The sequence below is a fragment of the Cydia amplana genome, chromosome 4, assembly GCF_948474715.1.
Source record: "Cydia amplana chromosome 4, ilCydAmpl1.1, whole genome shotgun sequence".
Taxonomy (NCBI): domain Eukaryota; kingdom Metazoa; phylum Arthropoda; class Insecta; order Lepidoptera; family Tortricidae; genus Cydia; species Cydia amplana.
In genome coordinates this window covers 2,840,928-2,860,244 of record NC_086072.1, presented here as the reverse complement: position 1 = coordinate 2,860,244, position 19,317 = coordinate 2,840,928, and the positions used below count along the sequence as shown (strand labels likewise).

Here is a 19,317-nt window from a genome sequence, read left to right as displayed (position 1 = left end):
TTCTATTTCGCATTACATAGGCCACACTGAATGTTTTGCACTACTGGCCGCTCGTAAACATTTGAAGTACGAATCGTAAATTAAAAACAAATATTGACTTTTGTTTATGGAATGTGACAAAAATTGGCAGCAAATCGATCGTCGTTTGTTTTTAATGGCTTGTCAAAGTAAACCACTTGCATTAAACATAGATTTAACGCGAAAAGATTTTAGAGTTATGATTTTGTATGATTTTAAAAGTTTGCTTACTCTGCAAGAGTGTAGTGCTCGCCTTCAAAATGCTTTAATTGGGCTTGAAGCACCACATCTGAGCACCGTGAGACGTTGGTATGCTGAATTTAATAGCGACCGTATAAGCCGTATTACTCTTAATGATTACTTTCGTGAGGGCCGACCGTCGACCGCGGTCACTGAAGAAAACGTGGCTGCTGTGAGATGACTCATTGAAGGAAACCGACGAGTCACCTATGAAGAAATTCGTGGACAATTGGGGATAGGTACCTATGAGTCAAATACAAAAGCTTTTACAAGAATATTTAAAAGTCAGGAAACTTTATTGTCGGTGCATTCCTCATGAATTAACTTCAGTCCAAAAACAGGCACTTGTTGACTGGTGCCGAGAAATGCTGCAAAAATATAAGCAAGGGAGTTCAAATGCTGTACATAACATCGTAACAGGAGATGAAACCTGGATTTACTGCTATTTAAAAGTTATGCAAAACTTTCAGTGTCGCCCTCGTATTAACCATACAAAGCCTCACTGTTTATTTGAATTATTGCTTGTAACTTACGTTGAAATAAGTAGGTACATTAAACCGTTAATGATAGTTCTCTAGAATTATTTTTACGTTGTGTAGGTACCTACCTATCTTATCTAACTAATGATTCGATATTATTTATTTTGTTCTCGGCCATTGATTATGATGGTCAAGACGACGACTTGGACTAGAACTGATGTTGAATTAGCGGCTAGCTACATGGCTGCGGGCAGCCAAGCCGGGGCACCACGGCAAGGCCAAGGTTGATTGAGGAAGGGCTGCGGTGCGGGCGCGGGGCGTCGCGGGCTTAACGCTCCGCGCGCTCCCGCACCGACCATTCTGCACCTCGCAGTCGACTCTGACGGTTGTACATTTGCAAGGTAAGCGGTGGCCACTTTTAACTTCAATTTGTCGCCGTAACCTATCCGCTCTCAGCGCCGCCGGCATCTTTCAAACGGTTAATGCAAGTTTACACAGAGTGACAACTTAATCTATACATCAAGATGTGCAAAGATAACGTTCAAGTGTGCAATTTTCCTGATAAAACCAAAGCGCGCGGCAAGTTTTCCGGAGTAACATTTAAATTTCGCCCGCGAAAGCAATTGTGGGGCCTCGCAGTCCCGCACGATTTCCCTCCGAAAAAGTTTTGAAGCGGTTCCCAAAGGGCGGGAAGCGACCGGCTGCGTGCTGTGCGTCGCGCATCGATCCGGGCTCCCCTCGGCTCGCCCTCGCCACTCCCGGCTCCCGGCTCCGATACATTCATTTGGAAAAAACATCATTCCATTTTTGCATTTAGATTTCTCCATTCCTTTTATTTATTAGCAGTAGTTTGTAGTGAATTAGTGGATGGTTTATTGGCTAGTTTTATAATTGGCATTAGTGAAAATGGGTGGTTGTGCAACGAAAGAAAACAAGGAAAACAAACCGGCGGATGAAGCCGACGGGTGCGTATGTTCCTGCCGGCGTTCATCTCTGATCACCGGTGCAATTTTTTTGTTAAGATGTACTACTTACATCTGATGAGACATTGGTCGTGAGAGTGGGCTCTGATGATTCATTAATGTCGGCCATTGAACCAATTTTGGATGCTGTCATTTCCGGATTACAATGTAAATTATGTTTCTTAATTGGCTTTGCCACAAATTTAAAGCCGTTCGATAAAGGTACAATGTCTTGTGTAGTATAAATTGTAAATAAAATTTTCCCACTGGTGATAATCGAAAACGAGATGAGTAATCGTTTTTTGATTATATAACGCAATTAATTTTTTGCAAAAGTACTAAATTAGTGTAAATTACTTAGTTTATTTTTTGCGTTTCATTTACCTGACTTGCATACCTAGCTTAGATTTGATACGGGTCATGTGCATTGCATTCTTTGGCATGTAACAGTAAACTTGCGCTATGCATTTGCCGGTATTCATTCATTATCAATGGCAGTGCCGGTAATCCGACGACTTACGTAGAATCACCGATAAGTTGATACCGTAATGTATCGCCGCTTAATTATTGGTGTACCTTCAGGAATTAATGCAAGTAGGTAACAAGAAACCGCGATAACACGCTCGTTGGGTTGGTTGGCTGGCCGCGAGTGGGAGGTGCGGCTGCGCGCGACGACGAAGCAGCGCCGCCGGTGCGCAGTGAGCTGACACATCCGTTCGACTTGCGCGTGCCGGTCAAGGCGACCTCTGGCTAAATTACGTAATTCCAACAAAATCGAGTTGACTAGGGTGTGTTCGACAAACAAAATCCGACAGTCCGCGTAACAACTCCCCTACCTGTAGTTCTTAGACCATTCCTGCATTTATAAAGTGGCTGATTACGATTCTGAAACATGAATTACAAATTTAAAGTCACGATTCCAATAGTGGTTTGTGGTGGCGCTGTTCTTGCATATTACCTCATCAGGCGGTTTGTACTTTGAACCTTTTTTCCAAACGCACTTGCATTTCCCACTTTAGTTTACCCGTAACTTACCTTTGCACATCTATAATTGCATCTACCTTCCTTTTAGTAGTCGATTTAATTTTAAAATAAAATGAAAATAGTTTTGAAACTTTAAACAGTATAAAGTTTTCGATTATGTCAAACATGACAAGCACATCACTATTTTTTTTTAATAAAAAAATCTAGGCGATTTCGCTTTTCTTTGTCAAAGTCGTTGGAGCGAAAAGTGAAATCGTCGTGCGATTATAAACGTTTTCAAATAGATTTAAGCTAACTTTTATAAAATGTGCACACGAGCGACATGCGCGGCTTTAAAAGCGTTAGAATCCTGTGTTTATTTTTAGTCGTAGTTAGTTTGTTTTGTGAACAATGCGTTTAATGTTATCGCGTTTTTACAGAAAAGCCGCAGCAATGGTGGACACCGCAACCATCGAGAAGTTGGAGGCTGGCTTCAGCAAGCTCCAGGCCTCCGACTCCAAGTCGCTGCTGAAGAAGTACCTCACCAAGGAGGTCTTCGAAGCTCTTAAGAACAAGAAGACCTCTTTCGGCTCCACGCTATTGGATGTCATCCAGTCTGGTAAGCGACTTTACCAAAATAAATGACCGTAACGTTTTATTTTTTCAAGTTTTAGATTTTTGAAAAATATTTACGAAAAAGTTATAAGGACATTAGTAGGTACTTAATATCAGCAGTGATTTCCGAAGTTCTCTCGTAATCCAATTTTCTTAAGACTTGGAATTTCTAAACTAATATGGCAATTTGATAGAAGTACTTTTATCTGATAAGATTGGCAGTCAACTTGACTTTCACGTATCACTTGGCACTAGCCCATGGTTACAAGATATAGGTAGTTAGTTAGCTTAATGGCACTGCCATTTTAAATTAAATCTTATTGGTTTCAAATTGGTCATCATAATTTGTTGATTTTATTAATCATTTACCATTTGATAATTTATCTTCAACTGTCATAAGTACCTTGTCTTGAATGAATCATAATATAGGTAGGATAAAATATTTGCACAAGAAAAAAGCCACTTTATCCTTATATTCACCAAAGAAAAACAATTAACTCGTATAGCATATTAAAAAAAGTTTATATTTTACTATTTCTACTTACAGGTGTGGAGAACTTGGACTCTGGTGTTGGAATCTACGCTCCCGATGCTGAGGCATACACAGTCTTTGCTGATCTGTTTGACCCCATCATCGAGGACTACCACAATGGCTTCAAGAAAACCGACAAGCACCCCCCCAAGAACTGGGGTGATGTTGAGACCCTCGGCAACCTGGACCCCGCTGGCGAGTTTGTTGTGTCCACCCGTGTCCGTTGCGGCCGCTCCATGGAGGGCTACCCCTTCAACCCCTGCTTGACTGAGGCCCAGTACAAAGAGATGGAAGAGAAAGTCTCCGCCACCCTGTCTGGCCTCGAGGGTGAGCTCAAGGGTACCTTCTACCCCCTGACCGGCATGTCCAAGGAAACCCAGCAGCAGCTCATCGATGACCACTTCCTCTTCAAGGAGGGTGACCGTTTCCTCCAGGCCGCCAACGCCTGCCGCTACTGGCCCACCGGCCGTGGCATCTACCACAACGAGAACAAGACCTTCCTGGTCTGGTGCAACGAGGAGGACCATCTCCGCCTCATCTCCATGCAGATGGGTGGTGACCTGAAGCAGGTCTACAAGAGGCTGGTGAACGCCGTCAATGACATTGAGAAGAGGGTTCCGTTCTCGCACAATGACCGTCTCGGTTTCCTGACCTTCTGCCCCACCAACTTGGGTACGACCGTGAGGGCCTCCGTGCACATCAAGCTGCCCAAGCTGGCGGCCGACAAGGCCAAGCTGGAGGAGGTCGCGTCCAAGTACCACCTGCAGGTGCGCGGCACCCGCGGCGAGCACACGGAGGCCGAGGGCGGCGTGTACGATATCTCGAACAAGCGCCGCATGGGCCTGACCGAGTACGAAGCCGTCAAGGAGATGTACGACGGCATCGCCGAGCTCATCAACATTGAGAAGAGCCTGTAAGAAGTTCCGATCTCGCTATCAGTATTTTTTGTATTATTTTATCGTTTTCATTGAAGGATGGGGTCGCGGCAACACGAGACTAGTCAGCGGAGCCCCGCGCGGGCGCCTGGGCGCGCTCCCGGACCCGTACACTGTTTGCAAAAGTATTTTCTATAAGGAAATGGAAAATAAAGACAGCTAGCGTTAAGGCCAAGTTCTGTGTATTTATTTTACCCCGTCTAGTAGCAGCGATGGCATGACATACTTATTTTTACAAAAAAATTTTAGTCTGATAAATTATCACTGATAAATTTTAATGATAACTTATCGTGCTGTCCCTAGCCCTACTAAAAAAATATATTGGGTATGAGTATATTATTGCAGTCGAACAATAAGCACTGTCCATAACTTATCTCGATTAACTATAAATAATTCATACTAAGATATTTTCTTTTCTACCTATAGCGAGTCACTATTAGTGACCTATACTACGACGTATATGATCCTATGATGACTCGCGCCATCGTCATCATAACATAGTAGTATCTAGGTAAATGTGTGATCGTATGCACCAGAAATAGAAGCAGCACCAGATAACTATTATTAATTTATTATAGAAAACCGAAGCACTGCCTCGAATGCAACAACAACAACCTTTCATATTCAGAATTGGAGAAGATGCAGAGGGTAATGCCACATAGCGATGGGCGAGTCGAGTTATCTGATTCGAATAATTAGCGATGTGACGAGTCCACTTTTTTTCAATTCGAATTGATTCGGCTGCTGATTCGAATTCAAAATCGAGTTGACTCGACTCGACGATTCGCGTGGTTCGCGACAAGGTCACAGGCACAGGCGCGGAGCGAGTTGAGATGGCGAGTTACGCGGCAGAAGGTTTATTTTTGAACGGCCATACTAGCAGTGAACTCGAGTTGGGATACTTGGGATGGCGAATCAAGCGGCAGTTGTTGTAAAAAGAACCTTCGGGTCACGGAATTAAGGTTTATTTTTGAATGGTCATAGTACCAACTTGAGTTGAGACGGCGAATCAAGCGGCAGTTGTTGTAAAAAGAGCCTTCGGCTACGGTATTAAGGTTTATTTTTGAATGGCCTTAGTAGCAGTGTGATAGCGTTGACTCGGCTCGGCGAGTTAGCTAGTGGTCGAGTTGATTCAAATTAACTCATCTGTAGGCTGATTCGAATCAGATAACTCGACTCGCCCATCGCTAATTCGCCATCCCAAGTATCCCAACTCGAGTTCACTGCTAGTATGGCCATTCAAAAATAAACCTTAATTCCGTGCCCTGAAGGTTCTTTTTACAACAACTGCCGCGTAACTCGCCATCTCAACTCGCTCCGCGCCTGTGCCTGTGACCTTGTCGCGAACCACGCGAATCGTCGAGTCGAGTCAACTCGATTTTTAATTTGAATCAATTCGAATTGAAAAAAAGTGGACTCGTCACATCGCTAAATTGCCACAGAATAAATGGTGGCTAGGTGGTGGGTGGCTTATGGCTTTCCCCAAAATTGGGGCCGAACGGATGTACTTTTAGCTACCTGTAGCAAAGCGACGAAATCGCGGAGTGAGCCACGCCTGGTAATGCTAGACGCATTAGGTACTTCCTGTGATAACGTCGTCGAAAGAGCAAACGAGTACCTACTCTTTATCGACTTGTTTGTCAGTAGGCCGACGATCTCTTTTTCGCTCTCACTTATAGCCGCGTCCTTAACGGACGTACGGCGCACCACCTTACACACGATCATATATTTCTCTATGACACGATCGAACTAGCGCCGAGGTCGCGGTCCGATACGGCCGTCTGTAATGGCTTTCATAATAGTAGTGATCGTTCCAAATGTCACTAAAATTAAGTGAGTTTTGTAATAATCAGAGCAATTACTATTACGACTCATAATGAAATTTTATAGCCAAGGTAGTATAGAAAATAAATACTCTTACTTTAGATTAACATCTTATGACTTTCAAATAAATATCTTATACGAATAAATAAGTCTTTGGAAACAATTATCGCTTCAGAACCACCCGTTCAAAATGACACTTGACGGTGACAGCTGACACTGACAGCGATTGATTGAATGCGCGCGGCGCGGCGTCGATTGTTTTATTGTGCGTTACATTTCACATTCAATCAAATAATAAATATGTCTACGCCAAAAGCAGAAAAAGATTTACACTTGCCTCTATCTAGAGTAAAAACTATTATGAAAAGCTCTCCAGATGTCGAAGCAGTTGGCCCGGAACCGCTATATTTAGTGACAAAAGTTACAGTAAGTTCGCTTTATTTTGCCGGTCGTCATAGTTAACCTATTATAATTTTAAACATTAATGGATCTGATTTTAACTTGCTATCTTCAGGAACTCTTCGTGACAGACCTAGCGAAACGAGCATATAAAAACAGCGACAGCAAATTTTTGGAATACAAACATATCGCCGACGTTGTTCAAGAGGACGATACGCTAGAGTTTCTCAGGGAGATAATGCCGCGAAAGATAACCGTACGGGAGTTCAAGGCGCTGATGGCGAAGAAGGCGGCGCGCGGCGACCGGTCGGACGACGAATCCAGCGACGAGTCGAGCGACGAAAGCGAGACCTCGAGTGATAACCAAGACTGACGAAGAAAGAAGCGATCTAAACGTTAATTAGTTTATTGTTTGGTAGTGAATGTGTTAAACTGTGGACTTAGGTATTTTTTGCCATGAAAACCGTGACTGCAAACTTAACCCTTCAGAGCCTAGGCATTTATTTTCACGTTATATATGTTATACCAACTTTATAGGTACTCACATAATAATGAACTATGAACAAAGACAATGTTGTGCAAATTGAACTAAAACTAGAAATAACTGCACCAAATTTTTACAATTCTTGTATAAAATAATGTTGTATTTCCGTTTGCTCCCCACATTACAGCTGCCAATCATGATTGATGCAGGGATCTGGGAATGATACATTTGAATGCACATAGTAGTATTTAATGGATGGAATAAATGGGAATAGTCCCATCTGTGCCCGGCAGGGACATATGGGAAGATATCAGAATAATCACAGGATAAATTGCATTATTTCACTATTGTGTATGATTTAAAATTACTTTGTTGGTTGAATGTTGCATGCATAAATGTCAGAATGAAATTCTTATTTAAATTTATCTCATAGCTTCTAAAGCAGTTTCATAACTTTAGATCATATGAACTATAAATTTAATTTAATTGTTATATTTACAATTTAAATGGTAATAAGAATTAGTGTAAAGTAGTAATAATGCACATTATAAATTGATGTATCATTTCAACATAACATATATACACTTGGTAGAATCTTTAAAATCTGCCTTTTATAATATGAAATTATGTGAATGTTTTGTGCTTAGCATAGAGTTTGAATAGAAATGTGGAAGTAATGATGTTCATTTAGGTACAGTGATGAAAATATCAAATGAAATTTTATATGTATCAATGCAGTGACTCTCTGAAATGATTACTTTCCCACTTGTAAATTAAATCACTGAACTATAACTGTCTTTTAACTCTTGCGATCCAAAGGCCTATAAAAAGGTCTTCTGTGCCATTCTAATTAGACCTTTATTTTGACAAATCAAAATTGCATTTATATTGGCATGTTTTGATGTCTGGCCTGGCCGAATGAAGCTATATAATTTTTTTTTTTATTATTTGAACAATTGTGAACCTCCATATTGATATGTATTGTAAGGGATTACACTTGTAATAGTTTAAGAAACACATAAATTCTAAAGTAGGTATGTCTTAGTATATTCTGTTTATAAATCCCAAACACTAGATACACTATACAACTTTTACTATATAACTTTTGTTTGACCAATCTATTCTCACATTTACCCAATACAAATGAATGTCCTGTTAGTACAATGCCAGACAGGTTGCGTTAGAGATTGGGCAACCAAACTTTTCAAATATCTAGGATATAAAAATAAAGCTTAGGTAATTAATGTAATTAGAATAATAGTATAGTATAGATCAATCAGAACATTCATTATGACAAAACATGTAGTTGCCTAGTATTAAAATTATCTGTTGAATAAAAGTTGTGTAAAAACTGATAAATGGTTTGAAAACTGTAACCTACCATTGGGCTTTTAAAATATAAAACCTGCTTTTAGGACTTATTAAAAAATACGATTATTATACGATAGCAGGCTTATCAGTCTATCACTACTACAGGAACGACACATTGTGCATAGCGCCATCTATGTAAGGACGGAACCATGTGATTGTGAAACAAGTTTCATCGAATATGAGTGCTAGTGCCGCACGTCCTCAATAGATGGCGTTACAGTTGCTACTTCGTTTTAGAAACAGTTGGTCGATTTATGCGGTAGGTGGGGTTCTTATTTCAAACACCTAGCAAAGCAAAGGTCTGTCGTAGACCGTAATTACCGTGTACGTGTAACCGTCACCATGACCCTTTCAGAGGGCTTCTTGAAATTTACTTACACTTTAAATTTAGATCTTGCATTACCAAATTCGCTATAGTCGGACTACGCTAAGTTTTCAATTTCATGCCAAGTGCTACGTCAATTATGGAGCGTAGGAGCCATAGATATAATATATTTAAAGATGGACTCTAAGCGAGCTGTCACTGTTACCAATTTTGTTTAGTGTACGATTAACAATGTGAATCCACCTTGCTGTAGCCATGTCGATAAAGTCATATCGATAAACTATCGACATTTATTGCAATTTTAATTTTACTGGAAAGGTTTAACGACAACTAAAATAAACAAAAAACGCTTCTATTCTTTACGGAGGTTATCAGATCACGATTTTATCGTCACGCCACAGCAGGGAACAAAGGGAAAGTTCAGATTTTTTATTACAATACACAAATACCTACTAAAATATGTGTTCCGCAATAATTGAATTATATTATGATGTTATAATATTTCAATTATTTTTACTTTTGACGAAGATATTGAAGCTTCAATTAATCGCTATTTCGTTCCGCTGTGTAGCGTTTATCGATATATAAAATCGACTTTTCACATCCCTAAAAGAGCACACATATACGTTTTTACACACACATACACAACATGACACCACCTAAAACGGTAACACCTTGATTTAAAGTCCATCTTGTCAACAGTATGGTTGTCCTTTTTTGACAAACGGCATTTTTAAAAGAGCGAGGAGAGAGAAGTGATACTAGTTGCTGCGCCGTCAAAGAGAACAGATAACGTTGGGGCCTTGGTAGGAGCGTAACATTTTATGTAGGTATGTATTCTTACTAGGTACCACGTTTGTGCAAAGTTAGTATGGGCAGAGGGCAGAGTCAAAATGATGAGGTTAAAAACCCACAGATTCTGCGTTAAAACTGCCTCCTTTAGGTTAAAACTTTTCAGTCTGAGAGTAATTTGCTGCTGACTGTACTAAGTGCTTTTAGCGAGATTTGTTAAGGTTAGTAAACTAATGAGTAAAGTATGCTGACGTGCGGTTTACCACGCGCGGCCTTGCTATATGGAGGCACATAGAGGTGAAGGCCGTTATAATATGTTACGTGAGCATAGCATATCCCCACCTTACGCACCATCAGACGTTTCAGACAAAGCCCATAAATACCTATATATGTATAGTGCGGTCTAAGGTTGCGTTTCCACCAGATGTGCGAGGATGCGTAGCGAATAGCGAGGGATGTGTTTTTTTAAAAAACAATAGAATCACTTCATTTGTTTTCCTCGCTCAGCGTGCAGTGATTTTATTGGTTCGTAACAAACACACTCGCCACGCATCCCCGCTCAACTCTGGTGGAAACGCAGCCTAATGATAGGTAGGTATCTTTAACTCATCTTAAATTTCACAACATGTAGGAAAGGATAAAGGCCCATTTACATTATTCAAAAGGTCAAGTTGTGAACATAATTATACAAAGACCGGTATTAGGTAGAGGTACCTATGTATAATTATTTAGGTATTATTTTTTTCAAATCGTGCACAACGTTCAAAACTGTTTGTAATTAGCTGAACGTCGTTCTTGGCCCAAATAAGGCTGTTTCAATAACCAATTTGCAAGAATATTGCTATTTGTTCGGATATTCATGTTGACACTTAATATTTACACTCAAGTGCTTTTCAACTTCATTGACTTCATTCATATTTACCTAGTTAAAGAAAATGTTACACTCATAGCGCCATGATTGTATTGACTTGTGAAAGAGCCCTTAGAGGGTACCTACTGACTCACGTTAGACCGGGCCGTGTCGTGGCCGGAGCTTCCGGAGCTTCGTTTTCTATGGAAAGCATCACGTCATCTGTCATTGTCATAGAAAAGTAAGCGCCGGAAGCTCCGCTCCGGCGCCCGGTCTAACGTGAGACAAGACATCCTATAAGGCCTATTATACAATACATGCATATTAAATTAATAAATTCCGACTTATTTTTGTGTGCTTTGATATGTAGGATGATATGTAATAGTGAATGATACAAGGGGCAAACTGAAAGTGTTTAGAATAGAAAAAGCTGAAGTAATTAGGACGTTACTCTTTATTTTAATGAGTGCTTTATCTCTTTCTGACCACGCGTACAAATTTTAATTAGGATAGGATTACCCTGAAGCGCACACAGCTCATCCTTCCAATGCCTTTTTTGTATGGCGATTTTAGGTCCTCGGAGGGTTTGTATGAAATTCATGAGGTACTTACCCATCGGGATTCAAGCTTTTTTGACACAAAATAATTTAAGCAAGATTTTTTTAACAGTGTCATATGAATACTGAGGGATATCAAAAACTACTGATATACAATTTTTTGCCAGTATTTTTTATTAACCGCACAACTGTGCGATGTAAACTTTTGACGTCACTCTTGAATGACATGCTTCTCTATGATCATCCGTTGAATAACTACAAAAGCGATTAAATGTGTAATTTAAAAAATAAACAGACGTACAAGAACTAGGCTTCATTATGAAACTATAACTGAACTGAAGCCTACTGTTTAAAAAAAAATATTATAACTCTGTTGTTGGCTGAGCCCACAATGAAAATCGTTATAAATAGTAATACGAAAAAATTCTTAGGTCGAAATTGGAATAACGCTCGACGTACAATTTCCAAATTGCCATCAATCCTGAAACACAGATAACGACCAAATTGCATATACCTCAAAAAAAGTATAAAGAGTTATATTTTCATAAATAATATGCCTCTTTTTGTTATATGATCTCTAAGTAGCCTTTTCTAAGAACTTTCAGAGTTGCCTACGTAGGATAAATATTTGATATTTCTTTATTTTTCTCTCACAATCAAAGCGAGAAGCCGAGGGTAAGTATTGTAACTCGGCCATAAATGCCCATTATAATCCTCGACCTATATAGGTCCTCACTTTGCGCTCTGACCGTTAAATTGCTTCGGATAAAATGGGTTAGGTGTTCTATGCCCTTCTTGTATAATCTAAGTAGGTATACTATTCTTGACCCAATCATTTAAATTAAACCTTTTACCTCAACCAAAGTACATTAATCCAGCTCGGAAGTATTGCGATTCTCAATCGCAATATCGTAATCAGTGCAACGTGCAACAAAACGCTACTCATTGTTTCCGTTTGGGTAACTGACGGTGTCCGCCATTGTTTTACCTTTCGCACCAATACTGGCTAAGTATTACGAGTGTTGTTCGTGTTTATCCGCCAATCCGCCATCCTCTTAATATTACTTACCTGGATTATTTTCACGCTCATTTATATTCACATTAGTGAAAAATAAGGTTTACCTTTGAATTGCCGACAGACATTTCATTGAATGTTATTTCGAAGACAACGTTTCAAGTATTTTCATTTCATCGACAAGTCATTGCGTCGAAGAATCGATACTAGTAAATTTAAATCTCGGACTTTTAATTGGTACTCGAGTTATTATGCATATAGTTTATATCGTGGTATTTCTTTACGGGTTTTCTTATTTAATTTTGGATTGCATTTAATAAAATTTATTACGCATAATATTATTTCAATTTGTAATATTTCATATTCATTTAATATTTGTAATACTTTGAAAGCCGTTCGTTTCTGTATGGGGTCGCAGTTCTAACCTAACCTAAACCTACTTTGGTAGCCGTTCGTTTCTGTGTGGGGTCGCAGTTCTAACCTAACCTAAACCTACTTTGATAGCCGTTCGTTTCTTTGTGGGGTCGCAGTTCTAACCTAACCTAAACCTACTTTGATAGCCGTTCGTTTCTGTGTGGGGTCGCAGTTCTAACCTAACCTAAACCTACTTTGGTAGCCGTTCGTTTCTGTGTGGGGTCGCAGTTCTAACCTAACCTAAACCTACTTTGATAGCCGTTCGTTTCTTTGTGGGGTCGCAGTTCTAACCTAACCTAAACCTACTTTGATAGCCGTTCGTTTCTGTGTGGGGTCGCAGTTCTAACCTAACCTAAACCTACTTTGGTTTGGTAGCCGTTCGTTTCTGTGTGGGGTCGCAGTTCTAACCTAACCTAAACCTACTTTGAAAGCCGTTCGTTTCTGTGTGGGGTGGCAGATCTAACCTAACCTAAATCTACTTTGAAAGCCGTTCGTTTCTGTGTGGGGTCGCAGTTCTAACCTAACCTAAACCTACTTTGAAAGCCGTTCGTTTCTGTGTGGGTTCTCAGTTCTAATCTAACCTAACCGAAACCTACTTAGTTTTATTATACATATTTGTATGAGATAATTATATACATAATTTTAAAATTCTTACAACAGAAAAATGTATAAATGTGTAGTACGACATATAAAAATGTATTAAAGTCGTCGAACAAATGAATTGCAATGTTTTGTAGTTGAGTCAATTAAAATAATTTGAAACGAATCAGCGATCAAGTAATATATATTCATTGAATAGTATTTCTACGCAGTAAGAAAAATTGAAATAAGTAGTATATGAAACAAAATAACGCCAAACAATATTACGAGTACTAATGTTTCGATGAATCGTTGTCGATGAAATAATATTCGATGAAAAGTTTGTCGACAAAACAAGGGTACACCGAAAATAAGCATACCTACACTGGTACTGGTAGGTAACGTTCCTGACCGTAAAGCGGTAATCCGTTAGCATCCATAGGCTACAACTCCAACTTTACAACTCCAGCTCCAACAACACTTCTTTTAGTCCCTTTGGGGTTAGCACTGTCAAAGGTTTGCATAGATGGCGCCATCATAGCTTTCCCCTTTTTATAAAACAAAAATTTGACACAGTTCTAGGGATTGACAGGGCAAGCTATGATGGCGCCATCTGCTAAATACTTCGACCGGCCAACCGGGCCAACCCCATTGCAAAAATTAATGACTTATACAATAAAATACTTAAATAAAGTTTTATTTCAGGCAACACGTACAGTTGTATACTCTTATCAAAATACAATTTTAAAGTTGCAAAGCCAAAAGAAATACTTAAATACTCTTAAATAGAAAAAACTTGTGTTTTTTTGGAGAACTTCTTATGCCTCACAAGTAATAGCAAATCGTTAGTTCTTCATTGCTACACAGTTGGCCTAATAGTTCGTTGACTAAGTTTAGACCAGTTTGCAACAAGTGAAAACCTAGATCTAGTTATCGTTCACAAAGACTATTAATCTTCATTGAGAAGTGGTCTAGTATAACTCGGACTCGATTTGAGTAACAACGTTGCTTAAAATTGGAGAACACACTTAAGTATTGAGGGCATTCAGGTTATACTGGCCAACTTAGTATGTAAAACTACTCATCAACTGGGCACAATACTGTCGGGTTTCCCTTTCCATCTCTGCCAATATTTATTTGTAAATAATGTGAACAGATATGTACTTATATATGTATGTATAGTGTTTTTTTCTAAATCAATTAGATTAGATAATGCGTTTGTAGAGAGCTTTATACTGGTCGGTCTGTGATAATGTGGTAGGCTTGGTAGAGAACTTTGTGAAGAAAGGACAGGCTATCACTTGGTCAGTTGGTAGTTCTGTAATTCACAAAGCTTTACCTTGCAAATAAAACAGCTATTTTTGAGCTCTGATTATAAACAGTTTATAGGATTTTATAGACCAAATTGTAGTAAGGACTAGTTGTACCAAGTTTCAAACCTGTTTAAGTATAGGAATACAGCAGGGCTTTCCTAACGGTTACGTAAAGATTGTAATAGCAGGACGTAACAACCTGACTTACGGTATTTATTACCGATATTTAATAGGTATGCCTGCGTAATAAAGCAATCCTTTAAGGCTAAAGGAATGGAATGTACCTAATAAATAGGAGCGTTAAATAAGTTAAATTATAGCATACCTAATAGGAAGTTATTGGAATAAGGTTAAAGGAATACGGCTATGTCTTGTACCCACTTACAAAAACCCTAAATAAACTTATGGAATAAAAACTAATTAATAACTAATAATGTTACGTTACGTCCATGTTACGTCATATTACCTAAATAGTAGTTTATGCAACAGTGATATAATAAGGGTTCTTAAAATTCAAGGGTCGAAGTTACAAAACGAGACGTAGTCGAGTTTTGTAAAAAAAGACCCGAGAATTTTAAGAACCAATTATGAGCTGTTGCATACATTACTTTTTCTATGACAGCTGCAGCAAAAAAAAAGAGTTATTATTAAAAAAAAAGAGTTATTATTTAAAAAAAATTGAGTTATTATTTAAAAAAAAAAAGAGTTATTATTGTAAATGAAAACATACCTCTTTCAATCAAGATGATCGGAACTTGTATCTTTAAAAAAAATAAAGCAGTTGTATTATACTCATAAGATGACTGCTAGCAGTCATCTTATGAGCCTATAGACAAATCATTCAAATGACATTGCTTTAGATATCACTGTCAGTCGTTTAATTGACACATTTAAGTGCTGGAGTAGAAAAAGTAAATTAGAGATTTAAACCAAACCTTGACCAAACCAAAAATACCAAAATAGCACAAAACACACGTGCAATGCAGCGAATGCGAATAAGTTTAAAATAGGAATTCATGGCATGTTGCCTTAAAAACTGTCCTTAATTTCCCATAATGGAGCTTGAAGTCCGAAATAAAAATCAAGGTTTTTACGTAAACGGTGGGCCAAACAAACAGCCGCGTGCATTCGTTCAGCGGCCGCGTATCCGAACGCACTACGCGGGAAATCCTATTCGAAATTCGAATTTAGCGTCACGCTAAATTTAAAAAGTTTTACCAAGTTATGATTGGTTGGTGTTGTGATTTTTTTTAATTGTTTTCGATTACAAAAATGACCATCTACAGCAAGATTGTACAAATTATTTTGATTTGTGTGTGACAGGATTGGATTATTGGATACTCATTTATAAGAAAGGTGCGTAAATACTGTAAATAGATACGAATTAAAAATACTGTGGAATAAAAGTCGTCTAATCTGTATACATTCTTAATTAAATTATTTTTGGGCCGTTTTGACCATACCGCAATAATAGGAAGTTATCGCTCTTTCACTTTGTTTTATAAAATTAATTTTCTTTTCTTTGACATTACCTCTCAAAATGTAACGAAATATTAAATGCCACGGGTTTAATAAACCAATCAATAGCATCAGGAGTATTCCCAGAAGCCTGGAAGGAAGCTTTGATAAAACCGATCCCTAAAAAGAGTAATCCTATAGAAATTGCAGATCTCCGGCCTATAAGCATCTTGCCATTCCTATCAAAAATCATTGAAAAAGTAGTGTGCCAACAGATGACTGAATTTTTAGAAGCTAATAACATTCTACCATCCAAGCAATCCGGTTTTAGGGCTGGCCATAGTACTGCAACTGCCCTGTTAGATGTCATTGATGACATTCTAGCAGAGGTCGATGCAGGAAATGGGACAATCATGGTATTGCTGGATTTCTCACGGGCATTCGATACTATAAACCATAATCTTTTAATTTCCAAGCTAGCTTATTATGGATTTGACTCTCTTACCCTAAAATGGTTTTCTAGTTATTTAAGCGATCGGCTGCAAAGAGTAAATCTAAATACTGAGAATGGTTCTAACCAGCTTTCTGAAGCTTCCCTTGTTCCCCATGGTGTTCCGCAGGGTTCAATATTAGGTCCAATCTTATACATCCTATATAGTACAGATATAATTAATTCTATTCAAAACTGTAAATACCATATTTATGCTGACGACCTGCAGGTATATTTGCCTGTCAAACCTATAGATACTCCTAGTGCAGTCGATAAAATCAATGACGATTTGAAACGGATAGTACAGTGGTCCTCCAGAAATAGTTTAGTATTAAACCCTCTCAAGTCAAAATTTATTATATTAGGCTCTGATAAGCAAAGACGTGAAATTATTAATTGTAACCCTATTATCAAAATTGGTGCGGACTGTATTGATCAGGTCACTGAAGCTAAAAACCTAGGCATTCTTATGGACGGAAAACTGAAGTTCCATAACCATGTGATAGACATCTCGAGAATCTGTTTTTATCGACTTAAGATACTATACCAAGTTCGTAAATATTTAACAACAGATGTTAGAATTGCTCTTTGTGAATCTTTAGTCTTATCTAAACTTAATTATGCAGATACCGTTATAGGCAAGTGTCTTCAATATAAAACGAAAAAGCTTATACAGCGAGTGCAGAACGCATGTGCTCGATTTTGTTTCGTTATACCGCCCCGAACTCACATAACTCCTTACCTTAATAACAGCGGGCTAATGAACATGGAGTCGCGTCGTTCCTTGCACTTCGCATGTATGCTTTTTGGCATTATCAAGTCATTGACACCCCAGTATCTATCTAAAAAGTTGCAATTTTCTCAGCGGCATGTTAGAGAAGCTACTCGTCTTATCTGCCCCCGGCACAACACAACTGCATTTCGTGGCAGTTTTAGATATTCCGCCACGAAATGCTGGAACAACATACCGCCGCCCATACGAAACTCGCATTCAATTTTGTCTTTTAAAATAAAATACAAAAAGTATATTTTAAATTTGCAGAAATCTGCTCAAAGAGTAAATCACTTGTAAGTGCCAATGCCAACTCTCATCTTTATTTAGTTTTAATTCTTTTTCAGTCCATGCAGCCACGGGGTAAACTCTAAACTCAAACTAGTCTTACACATATGTATTAAGTAAATAAGTGATATTATATATATTAATTACATTTTATATAATAGGTCGAACTGAAAAATATATATATTGTTATTCCTATTCTGATCTCGATTTAGTTTATAATGTTAGTTAAGTTTACGTACTGACGCGATCTCTTGGACAGGTCTCCACGGAAGACCAGCGTCAAGATACCTAGAGGTAACTTGACACCAAGCTGAGGGGAGACCTTTTCAGTGACGTTTATGCGTAGTATAATAAAGTGTAATAATAGATTTAAGCGATATTGTAAGCGTCCTGAATAAATTTATTTTCTTTCTTCTTTCTTCTTTCTTTCAAATTAGGATCTCTTTTCTGTTAGTACCTGCATGTACCTACTGTACGTATTCTTACCTAAACACTGTTGATCTTTGACACAGGTATTGTTGTACAGTTAAAGATGTTAGTGTAATTTATACCTATTCATAAATAATATTTTTTTATAAATTATTTGTCTCCGAAAAAGTGATAAGGGAAAAGTTATGCCAGGATCGCGCGTACCGAGTAGAGTGGCGAGACAGTAAAAGGAAGTATGAAATTGTTACTCGGCCGAGTAACAATTTCATTTCAATTTACTCGGTACGTGCGATCCTGGCATTAGGGGAGACACTCGTGCACTCCTCCTTTCGGGCTAACTTTCGGCTTCTAGCGGCTCACCATTGCTCCGAGCAATTATTAGGGTTGGCACCACTTGACGTCCTTCTGCGTGCACGACCACAGATAAGATAATGCTTGAATTTTGACAACCCTAAATAGCTGAAAGGGATAGTGCTATGCATTAGAAAGGGATAGCATAATTCGTCCCTGAATCGCTGTCAAACTGAAGTGTCCTTTCTACGGTAGTACTATTATTTATTCACTGCTAATACCCATCTACCTAGAGTCTAGAGTCGGTATACCTATTACCTTCTAAACTTATTTCCTATTCTGTGACACCGTTTCCTAGGTTCAGCGGGCTCAGCACGGATCCATTTTTATCCACTATCACTAAGCCCGTCACTTTCGCACTTACATACTTGTTAGAACGTGACAGGCATGGTGATCTATACATATAATAAAGCTGAAGAGGGTCGAAAGTCTGTACATGGAAGATATTCGAAAAAAAGTTGGTTGGGGATACTTAGAATCGATAACAGAACACGTTCTAACAGTTTTTAGAATTTTTGTCTGTTTGTCTGTTTGTCTGTTTATCTGTTTGTCTGTTTATTTGACCGCGCATCACGTGAAAACGGCTGAACGGATTTTGATGCAAACTTTACTAATCTGTCAAGAAACTGCCTGGCCCTATTTTAGGCTAGAAAAATTCAACCCCTAAAAGGGGGGGTGGCCACTACACTCAATTAAGTTATGTTTGCACCTGAATCTTATGGCGCTAACTTAAGAAAGTGGTGCACACTTTTTTTTTGTGAATGTACTTTGTAAAAAAAACAACATTTTTCTTAGTCAATGTCAAACGTCTTTGCAAATACATATTAAATCACATTTATAGACGGGTCTATCGCGGGTTTTT

At 38.5% G+C, this 19,317-nt stretch overlaps 2 protein-coding genes across 3 annotated transcripts; both read left to right on the top strand.

Moving 5' to 3' along the window:
- The first annotated feature begins 989 nt into the window (after positions 1 to 989).
- LOC134663035 (arginine kinase) lies at positions 990 to 4,919 on the top strand. Of its 2 annotated transcripts, none has more exons than XM_063519327.1 (3): positions 990 to 1,138; positions 3,103 to 3,281; positions 3,825 to 4,919. In XM_063519327.1, the coding sequence occupies exons 2-3, from the start codon at positions 3,116 to 3,118 to the stop codon at positions 4,724 to 4,726; spliced, it is 1,068 nt and encodes a 355-aa protein (XP_063375397.1). In that variant the 5' UTR covers positions 990 to 1,138; positions 3,103 to 3,115; the 3' UTR covers positions 4,727 to 4,919. The 2 variants fall into 2 exon arrangements, with proteins under 2 accessions (XP_063375397.1, XP_063375396.1); XM_063519326.1 differs by lacking the exon at positions 990 to 1,138 and adding an exon at positions 2,399 to 2,668.
- Positions 4,920 to 6,807: 1,888 nt separating this feature from the next.
- On the top strand, positions 6,808 to 7,367 carry LOC134647573 (chromatin accessibility complex 16kD protein). The gene is made up of 2 exons (XM_063501927.1): positions 6,808 to 6,994; positions 7,083 to 7,367. Exons 1-2 carry the CDS (start codon positions 6,869 to 6,871, stop codon positions 7,338 to 7,340), a joined length of 384 nt encoding a protein of 127 aa, XP_063357997.1. The 5' UTR covers positions 6,808 to 6,868; the 3' UTR covers positions 7,341 to 7,367.
- Positions 7,368 to 19,317: the final 11,950 nt, after the last annotated feature.

Bases quoted from the DNA above. Each gene is read 5' to 3' on its own strand.
- LOC134663035 (XM_063519326.1), top strand. From the start codon at position 2,592: ATGAATTACAAATTTAAAGTCACGATTCCAATAGTGGTTTGTGGTGGC. The intron at 2,669-3,102 runs GTTTGTACTTTG...GCGTTTTTACAG, and splicing joins GCATATTACCTCATCAGGCG to AAAAGCCGCAGCAATGGTGG. The intron at 3,282-3,824 runs GTAAGCGACTTT...TTCTACTTACAG, and splicing joins ATTGGATGTCATCCAGTCTG to GTGTGGAGAACTTGGACTCT.
- LOC134647573 (XM_063501927.1), top strand. From the start codon at position 6,869: ATGTCTACGCCAAAAGCAGAAAAAGATTTACACTTGCCTCTATCTAGA. The intron at 6,995-7,082 runs GTAAGTTCGCTT...TGCTATCTTCAG, and splicing joins ATTTAGTGACAAAAGTTACA to GAACTCTTCGTGACAGACCT.